The 20,457-nt window shown below is 41.4% G+C and overlaps 1 protein-coding gene across 4 annotated transcripts in view; it reads right to left on the bottom strand.

Annotated features, from left to right (window-relative positions):
* Window positions 1-20,457, bottom strand: part of LRP3 (LDL receptor related protein 3) — a 63,606-nt gene that overhangs the window by 16,990 nt on the left and 26,159 nt on the right. Inside the window, exons 1-2 of one of the 4 annotated variants that reach the window (XM_074968737.1) lie at window positions 12,806-13,043; window positions 7,030-7,077 (exon numbers count right to left, since the gene is read on the bottom strand). In XM_074968737.1, coding sequence (XP_074824838.1) covers window positions 7,030-7,077; window positions 12,806-13,043 — 286 coding nt within the window. Of the gene's footprint in view, window positions 1-7,029; window positions 7,078-10,041; window positions 10,205-10,990; window positions 11,094-12,805; window positions 13,044-20,457 lie in introns of those variants that run through there. The other 3 variants (XM_074968738.1, XM_074968739.1, XM_074968741.1) reach the window with 3 other exon arrangements.

The raw sequence follows: 20,457 nt of genomic DNA, 5'->3' as shown, positions 1-20,457 counted from the left end.
TATGTGAAATGTAATACTTAGTCTGAACATTCTCCGTTAGATTTAGAAATATTTTCAGAGCTATTTTAAAATCAAGAATAAGCATTTTATGATTTGCTCTTAACAGCAGAATATTTTACCTTTTGATGGGAGCCTAATTTCTCATAGCCTAGAAGTTTACAAGGAGAAAAAGGATGCCCCAAATCTTGGATTTCCTTGTGCATATGTACATTCAAAACAAACCAAACCATCAACATGCTGTAAATCATGGGCTAACAAGTTATTGCTGAAATCTACCACCACAGAAAAGTTACTTTTAAATTCATACACTACAGTTTAATATGCAGTAAGCGCTACGTATTGTACTTTAAGTGTAGGCCCCATGAATATAAAAACCATTAGGCAGATAGCTTACCTAACGCATAAGATATAAAAACTTTACTGTCAACTTGTAAACAGCAAACACACCAAGACATCTAGCTTACATTAATAGTTTTCAATTACACATTTTTGCAACATAAAAATTCCACAATGAATTTTATAACAAAAAAACTTTGGCTGCTCACATTTCTAAAAATAAAGCGATCCCAAAGTGCCCTCCCAGTGAGGCTGCTGATAGACAGAAATTGAGAAGTGGATGCAACTGTACTGAAAATAAGATCCACATGATCTTCCCACCAAAGCTCTCAAGTTCTCTCATTACACGTATTGCTACAGACTGTACTTAGAATTTTAAATGTGTTCCTCCTCCACAATCATCACTGTATAAATGCATCATGGGCAGAACTAAAACCATATGAGGTGAGCCTGCAAAGATCATTTCTCCTAACTGCTGCAACTAAAACTTTATAACATTAGGTCCTTTTGAAAAAGGCTCTTCAGCACACTGAGCAGGGAACCAAAACCACTGGTTATACGTTCTTGTCCTAAGGCTTCCACCAACAGCAGTACTATCATCCTTACACTAATTATTGGGTTTTGTATTAGCACCTGTTGTTGATACTGGATACATTACGACTACGGAACAATAGGATACAGAGATGTTGGCCATGCAAACTTATTTCAATCCTGATTTTGAAAAAGTCACACAGACACACTGGTGACTGAGTGGCTGATGTCACAATGCTCACCCATTAATCAGTATTTTTAAGATCAAGAAAAAAAACTGCATTTTCAAGCATATTCCGTTTTCATAATTTTAAGATGGAGCAGTATCTAGAGTGATCATACTAGAGTGACCCTGAGTAACAGATGCTTCAAACAGTTAAACTTTTTCGATATTAGAAAGTACATGCAGTAGATTTGATGCGGCATGAGATTTTAGTTTTTCAGGTGTGTTCTCCTAGTTAATTCTGCATCACTGCTATCAGCAACACCCTAAAAGAACTATATACAAAGCTAACTAAATAACTCATTTGAAAATGTATGTGGGCAGAAATGGATGTAAGAGAAACAAAGCTTTGCCAATTTAGGCAATTTATCTGATAACATCCACTGGTGCTAGTTACCTTATAATGGCTTCCTTCCTCGAACAGAGCAAAAACGCTCTGTCTGGGCTTTGCTGCTCTTATTGAAATTCCTAATCTGAATGGACAACAGTTAAATATCAAAAAGAAAAGGAGTACTTGTGGCACCTTAGAGACTAACAAATTTATTTGAGCATAAGCTTTCATGAGCATCCGATGAAGTGAGCTGTAGCTCACGAAAGCTTATGCTCAAATAAATTTGTTAGTCTCCAAGGTGCCACAAGTCCTCCTTTTCTTTTTGCGGATACAGACTAACATAGCTGCTACTCTGAAACCTTAAATATCAAAGTTATCCTTTTGTTGTTTCCTATTAAAATAAAAAATATGTGTGTGTCAAAGACAGAGAACCACTGACACATTAAGGCAAACTGAAAAAGTACTATTATGTTTACCCAAATCTCATTTAACTGGCATGTGTTTTTGATGTATCTCATTTCCCATCAGTGCTCATTACCCTGCCTCCTTCCGAGTCAGTTGCCGCCTCCTCTTTCTTCCTTATCCACTATGCACTGGCTCTGCTGTGAAATAGTAGGGAACTATTTATACATGGTGAGCTGTTCAAGGTCTGCTTTCCAATCTGCTGTTCTTTTACCTTTTATAAAGAATCTTTTAACTAAAATAAATGAATACATATATATTTTTAAAATCTCAATACCTTTTTACTGAAAGCCTTAAATGTTGGTAACAAAACAGTCACATCAAATGTTTTTAAGTTTGCGTTCAGTTCGAAACAAGGTCACGGTGCTTTCTCTGTTAGAGTGATAACCTAAAAGGGCGCCACTGGGGAGTCAAGGGCAGAGAGTGGAAGCAGACAGAGTGAGAGGGAGAGTGATAACAATGTAAAGAGAAAAGGAGTGCCACAGAATAGTAGTAGAATAAGCCACCTCATATGCCACTTCTTCAGTTACATAATTATAACACCATGATTTGGAAGGGATTCTGACGTCAATAAATTAAGACCCAATCATGCAGTCCATACAAAGACAAAACATCCACTGATGATAACAGATGTTTAAGTACTACACGAATGGACTCTAATTCAGGAACAGATTGATGGAGACACGGTGATTACTGGAGTATATTTAGAGGGCTTGTTACAAAGATAACTGAAGTCAAAACATAACATCTGAAGTCTGGATACAGTATTATGGTTTTTAAAGTTTACTTTAGCGTGACAGTGTTACTATTTCTTAAGAGAAAATAAGTTAAAGCATCTTCAAATTATGAAAACATCTAAGTGAAAAGGGAAAGCTCTAAGGAGAAAGAAATCCTGGACAATTCTGCAGGTATTATCAGTAACATTACTGGTAGCTGTTTCAAACGACTGTTCAATAGCTGTTTCTCCTCAATGTTTTAAGCAAATTCTGAACAAGAGTGAGAACAGAGTTTATAAAAAGCTAAGTGCAGCCTACATTTCCTGCCTTTAAGATTAGCCAGTTCTGATTAAGATCAGAACAGTACATCACAGAGAATGGTAAGCCCTAGATAACAGTACATTATTTTCAGAAATGCTGTATTTAAAAACAAAATCAATAGTTAGGACAACAATATTTAATCTTCTATATTTTTATATCTTTTTTAAAAACTGTATACAAATTCTTTACACAAGCCCGGCCATGAGCGATCTGGGCTCGGAGAGCTTCTCTCAAACAGAAACGCATCTTAATAATGCCCTCTGTATGGAATATTGAATCAAATCCCTAGTGGATTCTTATTACTGATCAAATGGAATGTAAACAGACACAAGGTCTGCTGGCCAGATAAACTGCGTCACAGAGTGCTTTCCTTGCTACCAAATGTTCATGAGGAAGATTCCAATGCATAGTACCACGTTCCTATCAATTTCTCCCTTGTGTTTGTGATAGCCATTATAGATAGAGGAATCAATCCACCCATATTCTCAGAGGTAAGACACAAACTGCAACCCCTAGAACAGCAAAAGCAACTGAACCAGAAGAGAGATTCAACAAAATGGGAAGGCAGGAGTGTTTGCAAAACTGACTTACATTGGGGGTTCAGCCCTGGAAGGGCAGTTTTAACATAAAACTGGCAGAGAACGAATCCTCAAATGCTCTGGGAACCTGGCCATGCCCCATGCCCCTCTCTTGTTATGACCCTCCCTCACCATGAACATAAATTTTACAGCTGCGCTGGCCTACTCTCCCCTCCCCACAAAACCCAGGCACAGAAGAAGTTGCATGTGACTTACTCCACTACAATGCCCCCCTAGATTCACTTTCCACCATTCCTGTTGCACTGCCAGAAGACAGAGTAACCCATGGCAGAACCAAGCCCAGAAACTTTAAGAGTTACAGTATCTCAACATTCTTCGTGAAACAAAACGCATCTACCTCTGCCAACTTCTAACCAGAAACACCATTTTTAAAATGGTAATGCAAAGACCTCTTCAATTAAACTAAATCAACAAGAAGCAGTACAATTCTGAATGGAGTAATCTGACCTCACATTCAATACAGAGTAATGGATACAGGGCAAAAGCTAAAGAATCATTCAGACAGAATACTGACTAGAGCTCAGTTTTGTTCCAAAAATATTTAAAAATAGTTTTACAAACCACCCACATTTCCACTGGTGTGTAAACTAATCCACAAGACCAACTACCTTCTCCCATTGCAACTGTACTCCCAAGCCCTAGTTCTGTTTTGAAAGCAACAAGTTGTGCAATAACTAGCTGACCATGTTATCTTATGGTTACTTCAGCCTCCCTCCTGCTCTTTTCATCCTATTGTTTGTCACACTCACTTATTATGTCTTATTTAAATTTTGATTATACAGTCTTTGAGCTGGGATTATGCGTATCTATGTATTTTAAAAGTGACTCCAACAATGGGACCCTGACCCTTATGAGGACTCAGTGTTGCTCATAATAATACATATAATAATATTGCTATTGACTAGAAAATTATACTAATAATGAGAAATTATTATTTGCATCTCAAGCATAAAACAACAAAGCTGAAAATACCTAAATGGAGCCTGTGGTTCATGACTAAGCTTCTGAACACAAGTGGCCTCATAATTTTTCTCAGCCCCAATAATAACTAAATACGTAGCACTTACATCACCTGTTAAATCTCCAATGAGCTGTATAAGTCTGAAAGTCATGGGGGAGAGGGAGTTTGTAACTGTGACTAGCTAGTCCCTATCCTTCAGGAGAACGGGCCCCGGGTTCACATAGAAGCCTGGGCAGCTGGAGCTCTGAGGCTGCTGGCTCCTTCAGGGTGAAACTGTCTTTCTATCAGGGTTGGCTCCAGGCACCAGCTTTCCAAGCAGGTGCCAGGGGCGGCATTCAGAATGGGGCGACAGCCCGTGTCCTGCGGCGGCAATTCGGCGGCAGCTCCACTGCTCTTCCCGCCGTCGCAGCTTTTGGGCGGCAGCTCCGCCACTCTTCCGGGCGCGGCGGCAATTCGGCGGCAGCTCCACGGCTGTTGCAGCGGCGGCAATTCGGTGGCGACTGCTTGAGGAGGCAAAATTGGTAGAGCCGCCCCTGCTTTCTATGGGGTGCGGTTATGACCTGCCCATCTGCTTAACAGATGGGATCACAGGAGTTGCATCTTCACAGTTGCAGTTTCCATTTTGGTTCCACACAGTGACCAGAAGGCTCTCTACCCTCAAAGCACCTCATGATCAGAATGCGGGCAAAATGTTTCACCTACATAAACTCCTATTCTCTTTGGTCTCAGTTAGATTGTTCCAGTCATATTCACTTTCCATTAAGCCTCCCTGTTCCCCAAGAGATTCAGGTAGCTGCTCAGGAAGACAGGAGAAAGTGTCATAAATCTGGAGTCTTCCATGGAAATTAAGAGACGTGGATCTACTTCAAGAAGTCTGAAGGCACAAGTGAAACACTCAAGTATACAGCTGCCCAGATCCCTGAGCAAACAGGCAAGGTATACAGGACTTAACTTATCAACTAGCTGTGATGCTGGTCAGACCCATATCCATCTTGCACAAAATGACAGGAATAAAGGGGCAGAATTAAGATTGCTTAGGGGTCCCCCATTTAGCATTTCTATATCTTCCTGTACTGGAGTAAGGACAGAGAGTGTATATATACATTAGGGCTGTCAAGCGATTAAAAAAAAAATTAATCACGCTTAATCACATGATTAATCGTGCTGTTAAACAATAATAGAATACCATTTATATAAATATTTTTGGATGTTTTCCACATTTTCAAATATATTGATTTCAATTACAACACAGAATACAAAGTACACAGTGCTCATTTTATATTTATTTTTATTATAAATATTTGCACTGTAAAAACAAAACATAGTATTTTTCAGTTCACTTAAGTGCTGTAGTGCAATCTCTTTATCATGAAAGTTGAACTTACAAATGTAGAGTTATATACAAAAAATAACTGCATTCAAAAATAAAACAATGTAAAATTTTACAAGTCCAATTATCTCCTGTAAATGTAAGCAAACTTATTTCTTTTAGTGATTGGCTGCACAAGAAGTAGGCCTGACTAGACTTGTAGGCTCTAAAGCTTTACATTGTTTTGTTTTTAAGTGGAGTTATGTTAAAAAAAAAAAATCTACATGTGTAAGTTGCGCTTTCACGATAAAGAGAGTGCACTACGATACTTGTATGAGGTGAACTGAAAAATACTATTTCTTTTATCATTTTTACAATGCAAATATTTGTAATAAAATAATATAATATAAATTGAGCACTGTACACTTTGTATTCTGTGTTGTAATTGAAATCAACATACTGGAAAATGTAGAAAAACATCCAAAATATTTAATAAATTTCAATTTGTATTCTATTGTTTAACAGTACAATTAAAACTGCAATTAATTGCAATTAATTTTTTCAATCACGATTAATATTTTTTAGTTAATCGCATGAGTTAACTGCGATTAATCGACAGCCCTAATACACACACACCTGAATTTCATGGCTTCCCATTTTTTACAAAAACATGACACTGTTCAATGGAGCGTTGTTGTAGCTGTTTTTGTCCCAGGATAGGAGAGAGACAAGGTGGGTGAGGTAATGTCTTTCACTGGACCAACTTCTCTTGGTGGATCAGTGTTCAGGCTACATATAAGATGGGATACTGGAGCGTTCAACCTTATATTTAGCTTGAACACTCTGGTTAACTTCCCCATACCTGAAGAAGAGCGCTGTGAAACTCAAAAGCTTGTCCCTTCCACCAACAGAAGTTGGTCCAATAAAATATAGTATCTCACTCTTTTGTCTTTCTCACACACTGTTTAAGAATTTTTTTCCCCGAAAATATTGATGTGTATTTGCAAACATAACCTCAGGCTAAATGTTTTGTCTAGGACAGCGATATTGATTTTGGTGAAATATTACACTCATGTAGAGATTTAAAAACAGAGGAACTTTCTAAAAATCCATTGTTAAACGTCTCTGATAAAGTCATCCAGTTTCAGCAACAGCTTTATCTGCATGGGGGAAAATGGCATCATCAGCAAAATAATAAGAAACTCAAATGCTTGGAGGAAATAAGATAAATGTGTCTTACCTAATGAGGTAACAGCACTTTCTATTTTCCCAGTTAAGAAGAGATTCACTGTGTAAGATACAAAAAATAGTATTCATTACAGAGTCCATTGGCTGAGCTGGCAGTTAATAATTTACTCTTTCAAAGCATTTGCAGTGATACTGCATTCATATGTTCTGCATTCTACAAACAAGAACTTTGCTTATCTATGGTGAGAGTTCACATAATCTGCTATTCTTCTGCTATCCAGAAAACAGAATGTTAGTTGAATGTCTGTCAACTATGCTATGAAGAGAATCAGTTGCCAATCTACTTTAAGTTATCTTCTACTGGTTATTTATTGGGGGAGGAGGAAGTGCAATTACACTAAAACATGTACGATAACAGTTGGTCACTTCACTGGTTTCAATGTTGGAAATTAATTATTATGATTATTATTTTTAAGTTTGGCCCCACTATGTAAAGCAAAGTTTATTCCTTATCAACAAATATCACTCTGCAGAAGAAGCTTCAAAAGCCAAAGCACCCAGTTCGACTTATTCAATGCCATTAAAAGGAGGGTTTTGTGTTTTTTTCTTTAAAGAGTGCTAATCAGGAGGGATATGGAGATACCTGCCACCATCTCATTGCAAATTACTCCCCAAGCAATCTTCATAGTCTAAAGTCTCACTTCATGAGGAAATGTTTCAGAATACAGCATCAGAAAAAGTGATTCACTGGAACAGTCATTACCAGAAGGTCTCCCACAATGTAGTAAGGGATACAGCAACAGACTGACATGGAAGTAAATGAGACACCTGCCTCATGAATAAGGGGAGTTTCACTAGTCCTGACGAACCATTTGGACAGTCTTCTATAATCCATGTAAAATGCCTAGATACTATGGTGACAAGTGCATTAGAAACACTGAAAAATAACTTAGATATGATCAGAAACTAAAGTGTAAAAACAACACCAGGAAGAGCAGGACTGACTCCCTTCTCCTCTGACAGTCACTTGGGATGCTGTATCTAATTATTATTATTTGTACTGCAGCAGTACCTAGGGACCCTAGCCCTGGAGCAGGGCCACACGGTGCTAGGTGCTATACAAATACAGAATAAAAAGATGGTCCTTGCTCAGAAGAGCTTACAACAGAATTAAAACTAGCATAACAGAAATATTAAGTACCTATCATAGGGGAGTGGAAAGTCCAGAGAATGGGATATGCTGCTAAGGGTAAGTCTACACTACATATAAAAACCCGCGGTTGGCCAGTGCCAGCTGACTCGGGCTACCAGAGGTTGGGCTGTGGGACTGTTTCACTGGAGTGTAGACTTCCAGGCTCGGGCTGCAGCCCAAGCCCAGAAGTCTACACTCCAATAAAACAGCCCCGCAGCCCAACCCCCATAAGCCCAAGTCAATTGGTTTGGGCCAGCTGCAAGTGTCTAATTGCACTCTAGACATACCCTTAGTTGCCAGTTCAAATCCAGTTCTGGTCACCACTGACTGAAACTTATCCCAGTATGATAGCAGTTCAGTGTCCTGTGTCAAATAGTGGAGATTTTTGTGAACGGAATCCACACAAAAAGACCACTGCAGTTGGCACTAATTGGAAAACTTTTCTTCCTTGCAATCTAAAGTCCAAAAACTAAATAGACCCTCACTGACCTCAGCTGACCACTCACCACCTCAATGGAGAGATCCCTAACAACTGAAGATAGCAAGTGGCCCTGACAGACTACTAATCACACAAAACTGCAATTATTGAATTGGTGATATTATGATGAACACAACCAGGAAAAGGTTGGTGGCAGAGGGAGTGAAGAACTGAAGTAGTAAAATAATCTTCTGTAATTTCTAAATGGCTAAAAAGGATTGCATATTGTAGTAAAAAATGTGAGCAGGAGGGCAATTGAGTAATGATGTTTGTGTATTCTGTGTTAGAAACAGAGCTGCAGATTTGTATTAATAACCATTATTAACACTATCTTCAAACTACTTTAATAGCATTAATTTTATTATGTAATTGACACACAGTAACGTATGTAATGCTGTGTAATTATTTCATTAGTTTCACAGTGTTAGCTTACTCTTGATATGTTGGTAAGTATATCTTAGGGCAATACTCTAATACTGTATTAAAGCTCACTGATGCTCAGCTCCAATATGCCACTCGGTCTGGCTCTTCCCAGCTAGCTCTCACTCAGTCATACTCCTATCCACTCAGATCTGCCAGCGCCATCCACTGATCAGTTCTTCTCCCCACATCACACAACCTTGTTCAGATTTTCCTGGTCTTCACAGGTCTCTCTCCTAGACATGTTTTCATAAGGGACCTAGTCTACAAAGCACAGAGAAACTAATAGGCTGGGTTGGGAAAGGTGCAGACTTAGTGGCAAGTTGAAGATACACTGCAACTGAGTGGGCAGTGACTGACTGCCAATTTCAGGAAAAAGCTGACAGACTTAGAGACTTAGTTCCAATTACTTAGTGACAGAACAGTAAGTCACCGTACAGAAATCCTGACCCTCCCTAATGTTCCAGATGCTGATAACAGAGCACTGGCACATAAGCATGTCTGTTACTGGGCTGCAGACTTAGATTCTCAAAGGTATTAAGGCTTCTAATTTCCACTGAAATCAATGGAAGGTAGGAACCTAAGTACGTTTGAGGTCTGGGCCTATGCCCTTTGAGACCATACCCTTTTAAGACTAGGTGTTTCTGGGAGTTGTAACCTGCAGACAGTGCACACGATGGAGATGGTTCAGCATCATGTGACTGCCTGCTGGAGACACTATAAAAAAATGAACCTAGTTGGTCTTCAAAGATGGGGATTAAGATAAATTTTTGAAGGAAGTCCCTTGGATAGGACCTCGCAGAAGGCCCAAGTCTCTAGCAAAGGTGTGCCCTCAACTTTCCCAGCTTGCTGAATGCTAGAAAGGACTTTGGTGGCTGAGACCAAGAGTTCGGAGTTGCTTTCCTTTCATTTCAAATTAAGTCAGCATTGTAAATAAGGCCTTGGACTGAACTGTAGTCAGAGTTTTATTTTACCTTCCCCAGATGGAGAATCAGTCCATGGCTTCCCATGTCCTTTCCCTTCTCATTGACAGGACTATAGCAAGTCAAACTGCCTTCTGTTAGGTCCTAGCTGTGCAAGCTTCCATGCTCTCACAAATGTTAGAGGCCCAGAAGAAAACAGACATCTGTACTGGTCCTTTGGTCTCCCCACAACCCTGGAATCCTTAAAGGTATGGGTATAGAAGATAAACTGCAATGAAAATAGCACATTGAAAGCTCAGTGGAATCATGAGATGAAACAGAAGAGCTGGGAAAAACAAGGAGTCACAGTTTTCCTAGTCCACAGTAAGTGGCTTGTACTGTATGCAATAAGTTTATTGTATAGTCCATTTTGGTGCTTTAGAGCTTAGTCTTGGGAGGTTTTGAACATCTGCAACTTCCACTGAGCTCTGCCTTTCACGATGAGGCCTTTGGGTTGGAAAACAGCTCTCATCGACTTCTGCTTTGACACCAATAAACTTTGCACCTCTTGTGCCTCTCTTCCACCTCTCTTCCACCTCTATTAAACCAAAAATATTCTCGACAGAAGTCGATCATCATTTAACTTAAAGTTAATCCATAAGTGGTAACCATGATGGTTATATGTCTCCATAGCAGCTGGGAGGTGCGATTCCCAGCTGGGGTGGACATTCATTTGGCAGCTGTGCTCCAGCTACTGCACTAAAAATAGCAGTGTAGCCAGGGCAGCATACCTCAAAAGTTAGCTGCCTGAGTACATAGCATGGGGTTCGGCGGGATCGTACAATGCATTTTTACAATTAGTATTGTTTATTATTAAGGATTCTTGGAAGTCAATATTAGTTTATTATATAAGCAAAGAAGGTCCTTTTCAAAGTGCTTTTTATTTTGATAGGCCATCATAGTTCAAATATCTGCCAAGATATCTAGGTATCATAACAGTTCAGAATGTGGGGTCAGTTACCTGGGCATGGGAAGGCAGCCCTGTGGGCACCCTGGGCACAGGCAGGCAGCCGGGGCATGGGCAGGCAGCCCTATTGGCGTTCTGGGCATTGATGGACACAGAGGCACCTTGGGAACTGGCAGCCAACTATGCAAAAAAGCATCTGAAACAAGTAACAATATGTATTTTGCATTTGAATTCCCATACATTAAAACTCACTGTGAAGTAGAGATTAGAGCAGTTGCTCCAGGCAGGAGGAAGGGAGGGGGAACAGAAGATGATTGGGGAATAGTGAAACTGGATTTTTCATCCTACCACTATTAAACTATCAACCAGATGAGAACTCTGGCCAAGTGGTGGTTGGGCAGGAACCTCTGACAGGCCTACAAATAACTGCTGCACAATAAGTGCTACCCTCAATGTGTCTCAAGAGTTAGACCAGGGTATGGACTATGAAAAAGGGGGCTATTATCCAAATATGGGTAAACTTTCTAAGCATTATGTAAGGTTACAGTCATGGTTTCAAAGTCAAGGAGAATCGCAGTTAAAACCCTACTCAAATTTTATATACAGTTTATATTTATCTATCTTGACAAGCTCCAACATCTGTGCCCTTATACACCAAGTTTGAGTGCACAGTAAGCTATTTTACAGAGATGTTACAAACCACTGGGAAGAACGAGTTAAAACAGAAACTGTAATAGATCCACAGATATTTGCACTGTGTATCCTAAACTATAATTTATGAGCTTTTTCCTTTAAGCCATCAAATAATATGCATTTTGTTAAGAAGTTTGCACACGTACACGTATGTTGAAATAAATAACACATAACACTGGTTATAAAAAGTGTTGTATATTTATGTGGTGGCAGCAGCACTGGTAACATTTGTAAGAATATTCTATTTTTCTTGGGGGTGGCATTTTTGTGAAGCATAGAACACACACAATAAGAAACGCTATTAAGGGAAACCATGCTGACTTATTTGTAAACCATAAGCAAGCCCCAAACGCCCACCGTGCTTATATAGTTACTATGCTGCTAACTTCCAATAAACAACCTCTAGCTACTGCAAGACTGAAAACAGTTCACAGAAATCTATGCAGAAACAGAGAACACAACTGAGAACAAATGCAGCCACACAAGTCACTCTCCTAGGCATACCTGGCCCAAGCTTTAGGAGACTTTGTCATTCCCCACACCAGACAGAACTGATCCCATTTCAGCCTGCAGTCTCCTTGCACAAGTAAAGTACATATGCTTGCACTGTGCTCAGTGTGTCCAGCAGCTGTATATTTCGTGACCAGCTTGTCTGTCTGTCCCTGCCCAAGGTATTCATCCATGTCTGCCCATGCCCAGGGAGCATGCATGGCCATGTGTCCACCTGCGTCTGCATGTCCCTCTGTGCTCTGTGAGCCCAGAGGTGGCCAGTGTGCTCCCATGCCCAAGCTGTGGGCATAGCTTTCTGCCAGTGCCCCAGGTGCCTCCGTGACCATCAATGCCCAGAACACCCATAGGGCTCCCTGCCAGTGCCCATGGTGCCCATCTGTGCCCAGGGTTTCCACAGGGCTACCTGCCAGTGACCAAAGTGCCCTTCCATGGCCAGGGTGCCCATGTGCCCAAGGTGCCTATCTGAGGTCAGGGTGCCCATTTGCCCAAGGTGCCCGTCTGTGGCCAGGGTGCCTATGTGCCCACGGTCCCGTCTGTGGCCAGGGTGCCCGTCACGCTCCCGCTGCGCATCCACCCGGCGTTTGTCTGTCCCGCAGCCGCTCCGGGCCCGCACGAGCGTCCGGCTCCCGGCGGCGGCGGCGGCGGCTCGGAGGGTGCTGCACTTACCCAGGCAGATGGCGGTGAGCGGCACCAGGGCGCCCTGCCGGAGCTCCGCGGCCGCCGCTGCAGCCTTCTCCATGGCGGGTCCCCGCCGCCGCCTGCCCTTCGCCGGCGGGAAATTCGCTGCGGCTCCGGCGGGGCTCTCCGCGCCCGCCTCCCCTCTACGCCGAGCCCGCGGCGCCGGCAGCGCGGCAGCCCCAGGGCGCCCCTGCAGCCCGCGGGGCCGGTGGAGGCGCTGGAGCATCCCGCCCTGCCTGCCCCTGGCGCAGCCCCATGGCCGGCCGGCGCGCCGCCGCTCCGGGCAGGTGGAAGGGACACGGCGCAGCGCCGCCGCCGCCCACGTGACGCGCTCGCTGTGCCGCTGCGGCGGCCGGGCTGGAGGCGCGCGGCCGCCCTTCGCTCTCTGTGGCGGCGGCCGCGCAGTCACCTCAGGGCACCCGGGGCTGTAGCCGGAGCAGGGACCGGCTGGGGCGACAAGCGAGGAAACCCGGTGGCTGCGGGCACACCCACCTCCCCCCGAGCCTGAGCCTCCAGGGACTGGGGGACCCCTCCATAGACACGGGGGGGCTGCGGGACCCCCACAGACATGGGGGGCTGACTCTGAGCCTACAGGGACTAGCCCCCCGCCCCGAGGCACAGGGGGCTGAGCCTGCAGGGACTGGGGAACCCCCCTGAGGCACAGGGGGCTGAGCCTGCAGGGACTGGGGGCTGAACCTGCAGGGACTGGGGCACCCCCCCCACCCGAGGCACAGGGGGCTGAGCCTGCAGTGACTGGGCCCCCCTCCCAGACACATGGGACTGAGTGTGCAGGGACTGTGGGACCTCCATAGACATGGGGTTGAGCCTGCAGAGATTGGGGGATCCCCCAGAGGCATAGGGGACTGAGGCTGCAGAGATTGGGGAACCCCTAGAGGCATAGGGGGCTGAGCCCAGAGGATCTGGGGCCAATCCCTCTTCCCCCATAGACATGGGGGGCTGAGCCCACAGGGTCTGGGCTCCTGCACTGATTTACTGCCCAGGCAGGAGGGTACTTGTTATTCCATCCACCCTTCAGTGACCACGGGGGTCAACTTGCAGGCAGGATGCCCCCAGGAAACCTGCCTATCCATATGGCCTTAGTGTGTGTATTGCAGTAGCAACCAGGGACTTTACTCAGACAAGCCCCCAGTGTGTTTGGCCCTGTACAAATGCAGAGTAAGAGATGGTCTCTACTCCAGAGCCCACACCCTTGAGAGACCCCTCTAGGTTTCAGTTAAAGTAGATGGAAACTACTCTTACCAACCCAGCCAAGGAAGAGAAGCAGCTACAGGCAGAAGGCTTCTCTTCCAGGCTAGAGAGAGGAGTGGAAACTACCTGTCACAATAAAGAGCAACTGCACCTGTATTCCCCTTTCGTGATCCCTTGAGAGCCTCCACTCTAGGCTGCCATCTTTCTTGGGCAGAGCCCCACATTTCTCCCACTCCTGACTAGGGGATCTTTAAAGGCTGCACCTACATTGTCCAGTAAGCCAGACTTGCTAAAAGGCCAGCATCTGCACTTTGATTTGTCTCCAGAGGCTATGCCCACTGTTTTAAATTACTGTACCACATAGTGCTTTCTAAGCAATCAGATTTACTCTTAAAGTGAAAACATTATAGAGAAAACAATAAAGACAATAGAAGAGACTACACCCATGCTAAAAAGCTTAACAGAGGCACCGCTGTTCCAACCTCGGACTCTGGTAGGTGTCCTTCAAAACCCACATACGGGTTTTCCCATGGTTTCATGTTCATAAGTGTCAGATTCAGAACCAGAACCCAGGCTTCGCAGAGCAGAGCAGTCATTTCTTTATACAGCTCATGCCTCTGATCTTGGCTTTGAGTAACAGGTCATCAGCAGAAAAAGACTTTACCTCAGAGTATAGCTTCAAAAGGCTGTGTTTTTGAATAACTGGAATTGAGTAATTTGCATTAATCTCTCCCTAGGGAATTCCCAGGAAATCCACTTCACACTCAATTGTCCCAAAAAGTCCATACTTGTCTGGCACACGTTCAATATAGTCTTTTGAATCCCTCAGTCTCACATCTGTCACATCTTCCCCCTTGAGAGGTTACATACAATCTCAGCTCAAAATAGTTTATGTTTTATCCGTTTAATACAATGGACCCCAAAGATACTTAAACTTAAATGAATAAGGTCTCGTAAGGTTATGGCAGGAAATTGCCATGTCTGTCACATTCCCCTGTGATTTTTTCCCCTGCTGCTCCCCACCTACTTTAGCCACAGCATGTGGGTGGCTTTTGCACATACATGCACCATAGAGACAGATGTGACCAAGGGCAGATTCACGCTTGGAGGAGAACTGTATAGGACAGCTAAGGCTGCGAGCAATGGCATCTCCTAGCATCTAGTTGATTTCATGGAGGAGAACCTAAAAGAAACTTCCAGGCCACCTGACCCAATTTGCCACTTTATTTCAAGGGTTTCTTGGTTGCAGGCATTTTGGGCCTGCTCTTGAGAGCTGCTTAGCAGTTAAGATTTAAGATGGCCATTAGGATTAAGTTAATTATGATTTGGAAACTGAACAAATTTAGGATTTGGAGCCAGTAGGTTTGGGGAGGTGCGCTATTATTCACCAGCAGAATACTCAAAATGCTGTTGCAACTTCTGATGTACACTGAAGTTGTTAGGATGCAAGTCAAGGCAGAATTTGATCCTACATATTCCCTTGAAGACATCCCTCATAAATCATAGCTATGCATTGAAAGCCCCAACTTGTAAATTTCTTAAATTGCTAAAAAAAATGGGTGCATTTTACATTCTCTGTTTATTTCACATTAGTGTTATCAGATTGGTAAAGCATGTAGTACCCCTATTTAAAACACTGCTGAAACTGGGCCCACACTATGTTAGAGTCTGATCCATATAACATATTGTTTTTCTGCTTGTTTACTTACACTATCAACATCATGGAACAACCAGTAATACTGAAAAGTGACCGCAATTGTACTAGGTTTCCGACTGAAGATATAATTTCTGGGTGAACAGTTATTGCTATTTAAGATTTGTTACTCAATAAGCATCAAGGACAAACCATGCTAGTGCTGTACAAACACATGTGATCTCTATCCCTGCCCCCAAAGAGTTTACAATCTAAGTTGCATTAGCTGTTATATAAAAGCTTCAGCCTCTATTATTCTATCGTTATCCTTGGAACCAGGGTAAGCGCTTCTCACTGACCTATTAGATTTGGCAGAGTAAATATATATAAAGGATAATGTTCATGAGGAGGAATATACAAGATAATACACTGTTTAAGCAGGGAATGAGATATTGAAGTCAAACTGAGGTGTTTGCTAACTGTAAACACTATCTATTGGCAGCATATGCAGACAATAGGACTGCAGTATGATTATTATGAATGGCAAAAGAAAATATAAACAACAACCTTCTTGTCTTGTGATGTTTTGAAACTTTTCTGCTGCTGCAAACTTTTAATTGCCATCTCCTTGCAGGCCAAGCTGAGGAGAAGCACTGTTCAAGGGCAGGTTCAAAAGTAAATAATTGTTCAGAGATGAGGCTAAAACTTCTATAATTGGAAGATTTAGGAATGTTGAAAAGGAGGGATCTGATTGGACAAGTGGAGAACCAGCCAATTTTTCAGAATTGCATGCATAGTTACCATGACTGCATACACAAATTATCCATTTACTCACAGATGACCTGTTTGATGGATAGCTGGCCACATGTTGATACCTGATTTTCACATACATGGTAATCATACATGTTATGCAAAAATGCACACTCAATTCTGGAAGTTTGGCCCATACTGTCAAAAAGGAGTCAGTGTAATTTGTGAGAGGAGAATATTTAATTTTTCTGTGCTGACATGCTTCTTTATGTATAAAACATAAATGCTGTACAAAAACATTAATTACTCAAAAGTATGATCTTCAGCTACCCATAATTCATGAGTGTAATTTAAACACATTATTCCATCTATAGAAAAAAAACAAACAACGTTCACATATGCCTACACTAAAATCATTCCATGGGCATTTTTGACTTAAAACTATTTTGGTGAAATAAACTGAAATAAAACCTACTACTGTAGCTTTGTTTAAAATGAGGACACTTGGCACAAAGTTTTCAGAAGAGATGAGTCCCGGGAACAGCAGGGAAAGGTAAAATGAATTAATGGAGAGGAAGGGATCTGGTAACAACAGGGAATAGAAGCATTGAATGAGAGAATAGTAAGAGAGATGAAAAACATGTTAGAGCAAGATTCCTGCTTTTTTTTTTTTAATCAACACTGTAAAATGAGGCTATAATGATATCTTTGGGTTTTGGGTGACTCCATATCCTGGGTGCACTTCACACTTGCAATATATAATACTCCTGGCCCAAACAAAATGCAAAACAAAGCCTATGAACAAGTGAGAAGGCCTCACACACATAGCACAGAGGGCATTGGGATGCTCTGCCAATTCATAATCATTTATAATAAATTTAAAGTACATATTTCTGTGCATTTAAAAATAGTAATAATGATAAATCGTGTTGGATTAATATTGATATGAAAAACCACCAAATGCTAATTTATCCATAAATTCCTTTATTAAATCCAAAGGCCAAATAGTATTTTATGCAGTTGCTCTAAACATGTCTAACAGCCTAACAATAAGCAGTTACTACATCCAATACAGTAACAATATTTATAAGCATGTGATCAGTATACAGTACTTACAAATAGGCTAAATCCCGGGGTGCTTATACCCATACTGGTCGGCTCCAGTGTAGTCAGGCAGGTATTAGCAATGAATCCCTTTAACAGTTTACTTTTTATACCCTTTAACAAACAAGTAATGTCATTGCCAGTTACTGACTTCACCTAAAAACCAATTTGAGACAATTTTCTCTTATTTGCAATCTTAATCCAGATAAGAATCACAGCCTCCTTTCTTCCCAACTTCTTTCCTTTCTTTATCCTCTCCCCACCACCACCACCTCCTTGTTTGCCAGCAGGACAATAGGAAGGTTTGGGCTTGTTTCCTTTAAGACTGTTTTTCTTTGTCTTGTTACTGCAGCTTTTACTTTATTAGTTATTTTTGGAACCATACATCCTTCCCATACTACAAGTAACACTACTTACTATTCTCAGAGCCTTCATTTACTTGCTGATTGGAGCCTTTTCCCTACTGGCCACAAACTATAAGGTGAAAATGTTATTTTCTTAACCAAACTTAAATTCTTTAATTCTATACTTATCCTACAAATCACAACACATTTTATACAACTACATTCTTCCTAACCTAACCAGACAATTCTTAAACTTTAAAAGGACAATGATTGCAAAATCATTTCTGCCAGGGTTTTTGGGCAGTAATTTTTAAATTATGGGTCTGTAGCTGCAATAATGGAATGTGTCATAAAAAAGTTGTTCCTCAGTGAGTCTATTATTTTAATAAAAAGATGTATCTAGTCACCTCTACATTCTGCATTAATTCTTTTTATGATAATTGTGAGTAAAGTGCATCTCACATTTTAAGAAAAAATTTCCTTGCTTTTTTCTGAAGTTATAGTAAAACATACACAACAGAAATAAAAATATTCATTTGCTTATTAATTTTAGCAGAATTCATCCATGTCACTAAATTATTGAGACAAAAACCACACTCATCCTGTAAACTGCTTTCAAACTTTGGAGTTTAAATAGACTAAGTTTTGAAAGCCTGTCTCCTAAATTGCAGCCATATTTTTTGTGCATACAAAATAATTTTTTGTGTACAAATCAGATAATTACATAAGCAAATTGGTACTTGTACGTTCTGTATCCATGACAATATTGCAATCTCCTTTCTGCATGCATATATGCAGGCTTGCATGAATGAGTCAATGACGGATGCGTGTTTTGCAGATAGATGTTAGAGTGCATATGTCTCTGGCTTACAGTGAGAATCTAGGTGCTCTGTATGCGCCAAAAACAGCTACTGAAGTCACAGTTGCCAGATAGTTATTGTAATGCAAGACCTTGAGAAGGGAGAAGTGTAAAGCAAAAGAGAAGGGAGATTTAAGAAGGGCTCTGATTAAGAAACAGTTACTTACTGCAACTGTGGTTCTTCAAAATGTGATGCTGACATGTATTCCAAATAGGTGTGCATGCACCCTGCACTCTGGAGCTGCAGAATTTTGCTTTGCAGTACCCTTAGATGGGCGGTGTGTGCACCTAATGCCTGTAGCCCCTCCACTGGCTATATGAGGTGGCACTGCCCTGACCCCCCTCCATTCGTTTGCACCAAATGTGGGGGGGTGCAGGGGGTGCACACACCTACTTGCATCTACTCAAAGAACAACACCTTGGGGGTGGAGGGACAAAATTGGAATTTAAACCATTTTTGTGATCTTGTTATAGCACCCATCCAAACGCTCTGGAAACAGACGTAGATTGCCTCTGCACTGCATGGACTGTGCTCAGCAGAACCATGTTCAGTCATCTCTTCAGCATGATTTGAACACCATTCTTTAACATGACAGTAAAACAGTAGTCTAAGGTTGAATTGTGGCTGCAAAATGTTAACTACTTTTAAACCATCATACTCTCTTTAATACAGTTAAAATGTGTAGTATGGACAAGGGTCTTGGCGACCATTACTGAGAAAAGATAAATCTACTGAAAATGCTGGAGTTATGGATACATACATGCACTTGCTTTCATGCTTATGACTCCCTCACTGACCATGATCACAAAAATAACTCATGTATTTATAATAAGGCAAAAATATTTTTAGTTACTACATCTTCTTTATTGAGTGTGAACAGTTGACAGCGCAAGTTATTTGCTTACCAAATTAGTTTAAGTGAGGGTGCCAGAGAAAATAATGCACAACTGAAGCAACAGATTATGGGTTACCAGTAATATATTATGAAAGTTATAGCAATAAATTCAGGCCTGATCCTGTTCATGTGAATAATCACACTTAGTCTGACTACTTTATATTTTTATTAGATTTTCCACTTCAGATCCTTCTATATTTAGTTTTTATTGTTCACTGCAGCTTAAACTTCTGTTATTTAATTCTTTTTCTTGGGATTCATTCACGTGAGGTTTTTCTAATCTAAGTACATAGTTTTGGCTGCCCCAAATTTCTTCAACACACTGCTCTCTCTCTCTTGCTAAATCAATCCAAGGGAATAACACATGTTCTGAACATAAGACACAGTCTGAAAACCCAAATGTGTTTTAGTCATGATTGCTCTCTTTTAAATACTTGGTAAGTATTAAAGACAAGTTGGTTAGAATACAGTTTATAAAATAACAAACACTATTTGTCTCAACCTCACACAGTATGTTATTGTCTGTTTTATTACTACAGACATTTATATGCCCCCCACTTACCACAGTATCTTATTGTAATTTATAACATTTACGTTTAGTAACAGCCAACCCATCCCTAAAAAGAAAGCAAATTGTCTATGACTCTCTGCAACCAATAGTTTCACACTATTCCTATCACCACCTATCACGCATAGGTCATTACCAAACTATAGATTATTCTCTTGTCCTAGCTTAAGAACTGAATTATCCATGTATGATAGAATGAATTGAAACTCTAATAATTCATGCTCACTGTATGAAACAGGTGGAGAGTAAACGTGATCAAGTAGGTATGCCAAACAAC

Source organism: Natator depressus, chromosome 12 (assembly GCF_965152275.1).
Source record: "Natator depressus isolate rNatDep1 chromosome 12, rNatDep2.hap1, whole genome shotgun sequence".
NCBI lineage: Eukaryota > Metazoa > Chordata > Testudines > Cheloniidae > Natator > Natator depressus.
Note: the sequence above shows the minus strand (reverse complement) of the source record. Positions and strands in the feature narration are given on the sequence as shown.